The sequence below is a fragment of the Chanodichthys erythropterus genome, chromosome 16 (assembly GCF_024489055.1).
Source record: "Chanodichthys erythropterus isolate Z2021 chromosome 16, ASM2448905v1, whole genome shotgun sequence".
Classification (NCBI taxonomy): Eukaryota; Metazoa; Chordata; class Actinopteri; order Cypriniformes; family Xenocyprididae; genus Chanodichthys; species Chanodichthys erythropterus.
The window spans coordinates 14,635,001-14,645,000 of NC_090236.1; the positions used below are offsets into that span (position 1 = coordinate 14,635,001).

The 10,000-nt window shown below is 38.8% G+C and overlaps 1 protein-coding gene across 17 annotated transcripts in view; it reads left to right on the forward strand.

The window, feature by feature from the left end:
- Positions 1-10,000, forward strand: part of epb41l3b (erythrocyte membrane protein band 4.1-like 3b) — a 42,815-nt gene that overhangs the window by 29,349 nt on the left and 3,466 nt on the right. For 9 of the 17 annotated variants that reach the window (XM_067362127.1, XM_067362116.1, XM_067362117.1 and 6 more), the window contains 9 exons: positions 1,474-1,527; positions 1,630-1,665; positions 1,950-2,015; positions 3,346-3,534; positions 5,449-5,511; positions 7,060-8,412; positions 9,069-9,143; positions 9,224-9,322; positions 9,435-9,515. In XM_067362127.1, the coding sequence (XP_067218228.1) occupies positions 1,474-1,527; positions 1,630-1,665; positions 1,950-2,015; positions 3,346-3,534; positions 5,449-5,511; positions 7,060-8,412; positions 9,069-9,143; positions 9,224-9,322; positions 9,435-9,515 (2,016 nt within the window). The remainder of the gene's footprint in view (positions 1-1,473; positions 1,528-1,629; positions 1,666-1,949; positions 2,016-3,345; positions 3,535-5,448; positions 5,512-7,059; positions 8,413-9,068; positions 9,144-9,223; positions 9,323-9,434; positions 9,516-10,000) is intronic. The other 8 variants (XM_067362119.1, XM_067362125.1, XM_067362126.1 and 5 more) reach the window with 8 other exon arrangements.

Here is a 10,000-nt window from a genome sequence, read left to right on the forward strand (position 1 = left end):
ATTTTTCTAGTCGACTAGTAATGACTCATTTAAGTGATTTTAGTCAATTAATTAAGCATTTATATTAATAAACCATATAAATCATAATTATTAATTGCCTATATATAATACATAGCGTAATCAGCGCTCAAACTCACACATGAAGCTTATAGCAGCACATCGGCAAAAGTTATGATCATGAATGTGGCCTGAAAAACAGAAGGAAACTGAACATTTTAATAATTTATTGATGAGTATTTTGTGTGTTTTCGGCTCCAGACATAAAGTCGACGATACTGACTCGTCATATCCGCAGCAGTGGATGTGTCTATATTCAGGTCTATATGAAAGCGCATCCTGATTGTATTCTTTATTTTACAAAAGCACGTTTTGTTGTTATTGTGAGTTTACAGAAAGAACTCACAATACTTAAAATGATGTATGACTTATTTGTATGACCAAAAATGAGAGTATTTTAAGTTAAATACATAAATGTGATTGCACCGCCACCTGTATATCACGCAGTAAACACACACAAACACTTGGATATTTTGAAAATAATAGTGCACATTTATCTGGGTTAATGTTAGAGCGAGCGGACTTGTAAAGTTGCTACTGCTTACATGTTTCAACTGATAAGCCGTAATTGAGGTCGATGATTGATAGGCAAATGTTTGGATTTGGACAGACTGTGTGATTTTGTGAATGCTTGTGTCAGAAACTGTATACTGTATCAGTGTAGACAGCATCAGTCATTATAATGGGTTTTATTTGCTTTTGACGCGACGCTCACATCCGGTGTAGGTAAATGAGACACTGCAAGAGACGCGAGCGCAACGGTTAAAGACGTCCGTCTAGCGCGTGTTTGCATTGAAAAACAATAGAAAATTTGGTCTGAAACTCTCAGGATGTTTTAATGATACAAAGACCTCTTATATGTCAAAAGATCAAGGCAAATTTGATTTCTCAAATCATGACCCTTTTAATATTACTTAATGGACATGAACTAACAGTTGTATTTTTATTAACTAACATTAACAAAGATGAATGAATACTGTAACAAATATATTGCTCATTGTTACCGTTAATGCCTATTGTGTTACAGTTCATCTAATAGTTCTCATTCCACATCTAATGCAGAAAACAAACATGTCATGATGTTGTAGTTTGAAAATCTACATGTGCACCTTGTGTCTGGATGACTTTGTGCTCGATGCATGTTTCAGCTTGTATAAAGCAGTCAAACTTCCATCTGTGGACGAAACGTTCAGCGTTCAGCTCATCTAAACTTATCATTAAAGAGTATTTTGCTTGTCTGAAGCATGTTTCTGAACATATGAAGAATCTTCTCATGCACATCAGCGTCAGGTTCATCTGTGTTGTACGTCACGTTATTCCTTCATTTTGAGTCGCATCCCCGTATGATCTTCATGAGGAATCATCTCCTTCAGTGAATTTTCCTTCATTGCTGCGATCTGTTCTTTGATTACACAGACCGACAGCGAGCAAACCGACTTCGCTTGTGATGACGACTCGACGGCGACTGAGGTGTGTCTGCGTTGGTCTTCAGTGCAGTTTTCTTCTTAATATGCTTGTGAAATGAATGTTTAATGTGTCTCACGTCCTCTCTTTCACCCAAACTCATTATAGTCTGACTTTGAGGACAACACTGATGTGAGGACACAGGTACTGAGATCCAGAAACCAGTTTAAGTAGGTCTGATGGTCTTGTGCGGGTTTATTTTGAGCTGGTCAGGGCTGAGAATCCAACTAAACCTGCAAAGACCAGCAAACCTCCTCCGGCTGGTTTAAGCCATTTCAACAGGAACATCCATCAGCTCTCACAGTCTTTGTCATCATCATGTGTTTGCTTCTGTTTTTGATTTTTTTTTTTACTAGTAAAACGTATCAGAAACGGCTCTGATGTGGATTTCGTAGCTGAAAGCTTTTTCTTTTTTCCTCTTTCTCTAGTATAGTTTCATAAAGCGGATTAAAGGAGAGAATGTGTTTGTCAAGCACAGTAATCTCATGTTGGAGGTTTGTGAAGCATGAGTTGACGTGTGTTTGGATTTAGCTGCTCATATGATCGTATGAGCCGGTTAATAACTGTGAAATATAACTGCAGTCAATCCTAACAGCACTCGGTTGTTCTTGTTTTAGATTTAAACAGGTGTTTCAAGCCCTTGCATGAATTAAATCATTTGAAATTCCCAAATAAATGTCAATAAAACACTAAGGCCCAAAGTATACTCTAGCGTCGACGCATGCGCTCTATAGAGTTTCATCTTTGTCCAGTGTCTGCGCTATTTCTCTCCAGAAGTTATGATGGATAAAAATGTTTTTGTACTCTTTTAAACTACAGTTGCGTCTGTCTCTTTACCCCATCACTGAAGCGCTTGTCAATGCAGGCCGTCTGTTGTTGTTGTTGTTCCGTCTCTTTAGTTTAGTTTTCTACTGTGAAAGAACGGCTCGGTCCAGTGCTGCCACCTTGTGGAACAACTGATTAGTGGCAAAACAAATTCAATGCGCATGTGTTTGAATAGTACATGCATACTATTCTGGTGATAACATTTGCATAACGTGCACTGTACACGGACCCGCGCGTACGCGTAAAAACCGAAGCGTACTTTGGGCTTAATTCAACTTTGAGCAATAAAGTATGAAAGCTTGTTTCCACCACAGAAAAAAAAAATATAAACATGGTAATTTCGACTTTGTCACAATTCTTACTTTTTTATAAACAGACTTATATAAACTCAGACTTGTTAGAGAAACAGTTGCAGTTACCTTTTCTATTCTTTTATTTCGTGGCAGAAAAAAAAAAATTGCGAGATTGCAAGACTCAGAATTATTGAGTTTATAACTTATAGAAATAGATCAGAATTGTTAGATAAAAAGTTGCAATTACCTTCTTTTGAAAATTCTGTGGCAGAAACAAGCTTCCATAGAAAAGTCAGTCGCTGCGTCCAAAATCACGTACTGAGTAGGTGCTACATTTAAATTTAAATTTACTTTGCGAACGTTTCAAAAGTATGCTGTATATAGTATGACTATGGGTTGGATGAATGAAATTCGGATGTACAATATCCCCCACGTCATCAGTTGCGTCGCTTCACTGGCATTCATAAATCCTCTCCCATGGCCTCATGGGATAGTAAAGTGTCCATTGAATGCGTACTTCAGAATCTCGCCGTAAGTAGTAGATGCTTATGCTATGAATTCTGACTATTCTTTTGGCGTACAGTTTTTCGCAAACTATATAGCAGAGAAGTATTCGATTTCGGACACAGCGAATGACATTTTTTTTAAATCTTTGTAATGCCCCGCCCCATATGATTTTTTCCCTGTGATGTGATTGGTGGGTCAGGAGACAGACACGCCCACAGAACTAATGCAGCATCAGCTGAACGTCAGTGAGCTGAAGAAGTCGTTTTTGGAGATGCGCTGTGAAGCGTCTGGTGTGAATGAGTGGGACAGGAGACTGTCCTCATCTCCTCGTCTCTGTCCTCGACTGGACGAGCCTTCATCGGTTAAACCCCTCGTGTGGTCACAGGAAGTAAGACGTGTGCGGTGTGTGACACTAATGTTCATTTAACAACAGACGGAAAGTCTGGACAAATCTGCACTTTAACACTTTGGGACGCTTGGTGTGCGTGTTTTTTCCACATCTCATATTTTAATAATCGTCAAAATTAGGTTTCATTTGAAAACTTAAACTCTCAAAAAACGGTTTGAAACTGTACATTGCGTTTCCATTGAAATGGTTCTTTAAAACCTTTTAGCGGCTCAATTTTTGTGATATCAACTTCAAATTTCGAACACAGCTTGGTTAAACGTATGGCTTTGATTTTATAGCGATTTTATTGCCAAAATAATTTAGTAAAATATTAGAAACCCAGAAATGTATGGTAAAAAGTTGCAAAATTTGGCACACAGATAGAGGACAGTCTGAACAATAAACACAGGAATTTTGGAGTCTCTAACTCAATCCCTCTAGCGCCACCAACTGTCCCAGTTTTACTTACATTTATGCTAATAACTTTTGAACCGTAAGGGCTAGAAACTAAATTAAAGACGATTCGATTGTCATTTTCCGTCATGAAAATTTTTGCACCATTTTGAATTTTACAAAAAAAAAAAAAATTCTCGTCCTATATCTCCGCAATGCTTTTGTGTATTCTAACCAAACCTGGTGTGTGTTATGACAACCATGACCTGATGGTACCTGCACAGTTTCAGCACAGTGACACCTAGTGGTCAGGAGATATGGAAAATGGCTATTTTTGCTTATAACTTCCGAAGAATTTGGCTAAAAATCACAAAATTTGTCTTTAGATTTGGTATAGCGTGCCATGTAAAAGGATAACCAATTTTCTCATATTGGCCATTTTGGGCGTCGGCCATTTAAAATTTTGTCGTAAAATGCTGTATATTAAAATCGCATTGGCGTATCGTTTATTTTCAAAAAATGCTAATAGTTTTTAATAGATCCCTTTGGTCATGGTGAGAACAAACCAATTTTGCCGTAGTCTGCAGAACTTCCTGTCCCCCATTTTGATTTTCTTTAAAAACCTACTTTTTCGCCAAGATTGAATCCGATCATTCCCAGACCTTGCAAAAAAAAAAAAAAAAAAAAAGTCAATTCGTCAAAACATTCTCATTTTACATGAGAACAAATTCTATAAATAAAATGCAAAAATGAACGTGAGGCTATATGTCCGAAACACTTCAGCGTATTCAGACAAAACTTGGTGTGTGTTATGACAACCATGACCTGAGGATATCTGTAGTTTCAGCACAGTGCCACCTAGTGAATATATGTGAGAAATATGATTTTTTTTTCTTCTGAAATAGGTTATCTGAATAGTTTGACCAAAAACCTCTCACAAAAAAAAAAAAAAATCAAAAAAATGTCACCCAACATTGACAACACCAGATAAATTTGGTGTCAGCGCCACCTATTGGTCAAAAGTAATAAGCAATTATGTCACATTACAAGTTATTGCCTTGATTTTTAGCTCCTCATGTGGTGCTTGAGCCCTTAATTGCTGATATATTTTTTCTGTTTGTTTGTTTTATTGTATTTATGCAACTCTCGTATAACTTGCATTAACATTTCTACTACTAATAGAATAACTGAGCTCTTTATTTCACAGTGTGTTTTGAGGACTAACTCGACTTGACCTGGTCATGCGTTCAGCTTATATTGACTCATAAAGGAGTGTTTAGTGGTTTAACCCATAAACATCATTCCTGACTGTCGGATTAGAGGCGTTTGTTAGTTTTTGGAATTCAGTCATCCATCCTGTGTGTGTTTTTGTTTTGTGGTTTAACGTCACTGATGATCATTCCTGCATGATCACCCATTCTGTGCTTTATAAGAGACATTTTCACTCCACCAGCCTCCTACACATTTAACTCCTTTAACTATCCTCTCTGATGTTTATCGGCTCTGTCTCTGTGTCTGTAGATGTCCGAGGAGGATAAAGCCGAACCTGAAGATGTTGCAGTAAAGCCGGATCACGGTGTTGAGGTTAGACATCGCTGTTTACTGCATCATACACGCATGTATTCACTGCTCGCATTAAAGGCTGTTTATCTGATTCAGTGTTTTCAAGATGTTTCTCATTGTGAGTTTTAAAGCAATGTTTGTATTGTAATAAGTCTCTTTTAATGAAAAGTTGATTAAAATTAAAGTGAGTTTGTGCTTAAAACAAGAACAAATATCTGCCAATGAGGTGAATGAAAAGTTTGTTTCTGACACTTTTGGCAGATATTTGTTCTTGTTTTAAGCACAAACTCACTTTAATTTTGATAGATTTTTCAGAAAACGACTTTTCAAGTCATTTTTCTTCTCCAGTAAATCTGTCTTGATTTTTTTTTTTGTTGTTGTTTGTAATGAAAAACAAGACAAAGTTACTAAATAAGAGTTTTTTACAGAGTGAGATTCACACTTTGTTTCTCGTTGGAAACGGTTCAGACGAACATGGTGTTATGAAGCTTATTTACCGCAGTGCCAGACAATCGTGGGAACTTCTGCAAAAATCCAACTTTTGCCATAATCTGGAAACCTTCCTTCACAGTAAACGTGTTTCCTACCGTGTGCTTTATGAAACCCTCGCCGTGTTCGTCTTCAGACTCCAAGGGATTTTCAGAGGAGAATCCGTCTGACTGTGAGATGCCATTTGGGATTTGTTTAATCTGTCTGGGAAACTGTCTCGGAGATTAATTGGATCTGCTAAACCGTTGTGTGTTTCACAGGTGAACTTTGCAGTGTCTTTGGTCCTCTTTTCCACTCGACATCTGTCGGATCGGCTGCATTGCTTTAAATCCACACATAACTCTATTCTTGAACATCTGCTGCTACTGGTTTATGATCTTCAGTATTTATGATGTTTTTATAAATGATCCATTAGGGGCTGATTTAGGGCCTTGACTCTTTTTCCACTCTTGATGTATTTGACGTTCTCTCATCATAGATAATATTACCGCTGTCTCTTCTTTTAAGCTTTAGGTAAACCTACAAATTTAAGTTGTTTCAAGAGCCTAGAAATAGAAGCTTCGAGACACTGAGTTACGAAACAAAAACACTGACGGCCGCTGGCTTTAGTGAAGGACGGACATTCAGATCGGATCAGAATCAAAATAAAAGGGATTATAGGAATCTTGTCAAGACAAGCCAGAGAAACATGGAGCAGTTGTCCATCAGATACGGTGGCTTAGATTCACATGCAGGTTTTGTAAATCTCACGGGTCAATAGGCGGATTAACGCGTAAGAGAGAGTTCACGTTCACATCGCGGTAATATTGCATGTTTCCTACTTGCTGAGTTGTTCATCATTTTAGGACAGTTTGAGAGGAAGAATTGTGACAAAAGGCCTCGAATCTGCTTTTATGCTGCAAACACAAACTTTGTTGTTATCTTTGGGTCACTTTTGTTTCTGAACTGAAGAAATATTTATTGATGGTAATCACAGTTGTGGCAGAGCTCACTTAAACGTTGATGCTGTTGACGCAAACAAGTGTTTTTTCTCTGTAATAAACACTGACAGTGACATAAAGTGTGCCGTTTTTGTCCCAGAGTTCAGTTGCTCCACAGGTGGAGGTGTGCTGTGAGACGCAGGTACAAACTCCCTCTGCTGGTGAAAAAGAGAAGTACATGAAGGCCCTGAATGAGGCCATTGCAATGGGGAGACGCTCTTCATGGGCTTCAAATAGAGAAGGTGCCGTTCTGGAAGGTGAAGCATTGGACAGCTGTCATGAAGACTTTCTGCAAATCTGGGATCCCAAACACCAATGTATTGAAGTTGAAGATGAAAACAAGGAAACTTCAATGGAAGAAACCACCACAAAAGCCCAAGAGATTCCTGCTGGAAACCAAGAATTCATTTGCCATGAAGAGGATGAAGACTTGCTCCAAATCTGGGATCCAAAATGCCAAAGTATTAAGGTTGAAGATGAAATCAAGGAAATTGTGATGGAAACTCCATCTGGAGGAGAAAAAAACAGTTCAGAAACCCAAGAGATTCCTTTTGGAAACCAAGAAGTCATTTGCCATGAAGAAGATGAAGATTTGCTCCAAATCTGGGATCCGAAATGCCAAAGTATTAAGGTTGAAGATGAAATAAAGGAAACTGCAATGGAAGAAACCACCTCAGAAACCCAAGATATTTCTGCTGGAAACCAAGAAGTCATTTTCCATGAAGAAGATGAAGATTTGCTACAAATCTGGGATCCAAAACGCCAAATTATTGAGGTTGAAGATGAAAACAGAGAAAATGTGATGGAAACTCCATCTGGAGGAGAAATAAACAGTTCTTCAGGAACCCAAGAGATTCCTGCTGGAAACCAAGAAGTAATTTTCCATGAAGAAGATGAAGATTTGCAACAAATGTGGGATCAGAAACACCAAAGTATTGAAGTTGAAATCAAGGAAACTGCAATGGAAACTCCATCTGGAGGAGAAGGAACCACCTCAGAAGCCCAAGAGGAGGAGAACCTGATGTTGGAGAATGAGATGTCGGTGGTGTTCCACAGCAGCATGGAGAGTTTTGATCAAGAACGCTTTGACGAAGCATTTGGAGACCCGTTTAATCGTTCTCAGCTCTTGTTTTGTAATGAAGAGGATGAGGCCATCAACTTGGCGACTCAATACTATGGAGAATTCCCACTTTACATGACGTCTGATTCATCAACTGAGCAAAACCAGATAGAAGACCAACCTGAAGAGAAGACGATCAACGTTGAAGATGAAGATGATCCTTCATGTTCCCGAGTACACGAGCAGTCAGCGTTTCAAGTTCTTATGAAAACAAAAGTGTGGTCCTGTCAGAATGAGGAGGATGAAGAGAATGAGCTGGTTTCTGGACCACATGGAGAACAGGAAGTGGCTTTACAGGAAATAAAGCAGGAAGTGCATGAACATACAGTAGAGGTAACCAATCCCAGTGTGCATCAGGGTCACCGTGTGTTTCTGCGCTGACACCGGCACTGACTAACGATGGAAGTCCTCTCGTCTTGCTCTACCGTTGGGAGATGAATGTGATTGATCTCATTAAACACACAACGCTGCATGATCACAGATGTTCTGATGACACACGACACGTGCATGAGCTGCTTTACTTTTCCACTCGCTGACGATGTTTCGCCACTCAAACTGCTGAATTTGTCGAGTTGTTGAGTTTGCTTTATTTCTGTAGCGCTTTATACAACACGGACTGCTTCGAAGCAGAAAATAACAGCGTTAAAGTTGCAAAATACATCAATTGAGCAGCTTCAGAAGATAAAGATTTAGTTGATCAGTTATGAAACAAATTCAGTTTCGGCTATAATCAGCTCACATTCAGTTCAACGTATATATGTCGTATGTAAATATGAATGCATGCAAAAAACATCTTTTTCCTGTTGAATATCCTGAAATCGACTTCATGTTGAATTATAGAAGCAGTTGTGTTTGCTGCAGGTGTCCCTCGTCACTTAAAATGAGTAATTGTCTATAATTATTCCAGGTGGATATGAAGGTGGTTTTGCAATGCAGATGCACTTTATAGAGTCGAGTGTTTAGAGTGATTTTCTGTGTTTCTGAATCAGCAGTCGGAGGAACCGGTTAAAGACGTTCCTGTGGTTCAGACCGAGACCAAGACCATCACGTACGAGTCTTCAGAGGTAACGCGCTCTCCTCCTTCTGAAGAGGGTTTATGGTTCAGTCTCGCATCTTCGTCACGCGTCTCTGTGTGTGTTTGAAGGTTGATGCCAATGGCGACTCGGATCCAGGCGTCCTGATGAGCGCTCAGACGATCACATCAGAGAGCAACAGCACCACCACCACCACACACATCACCAAGGTCAGTGGAGACGCTCACAGGCTCGCACACAGAAGCCTTTCGTTTGAGTTTTAAATGCATCACAGAATCCAGGAGTGAATCTGATGTCAAAGGCTTGATTGTGTTTTGTCAGACGGTGAAGGACGGCATTTCAGAGACTCACATCGAAAAGATGATCGTGATCACAGGAGACACAGACATCGACCACGACCAGGTACAGCGATGGGTTAACTAACAGACCCGCGGAAAATAACCCGTCGAACACGCTGCACAGGCGAACCTCAGTGTGTCTCACTGACAGATTGAACAGACGCAAAACACAAAAATCTAATTCATTTTAATATTAAATTTGTGTTATCTCTATTATTATTATTATTATTATTGTGTTTATATATATATATATACACTGTGCAGAATTATTAGGCAAGTTAAATTTTCTGACCCCGCTGACCCAATGAGCGTTTTGCTGTCCCTTTGGTCATGCTTTAACTTTGCTATTTTTATTATTGCATTACTATTGTGTCCTTCTTATGAGTATTTAATAATTTTAAATCTCTTTTTTGGCTCATTTTGCCTGTAAAAGCAAACGTGCCTAATAATTCTGCACACCTGAATATAAGGCATTTTTCATTTCCAGCATTCATGAACAATTATATTTGTTTTAAGATTTTTAATATTTTTAAAAGAAGTTTTTTCTGC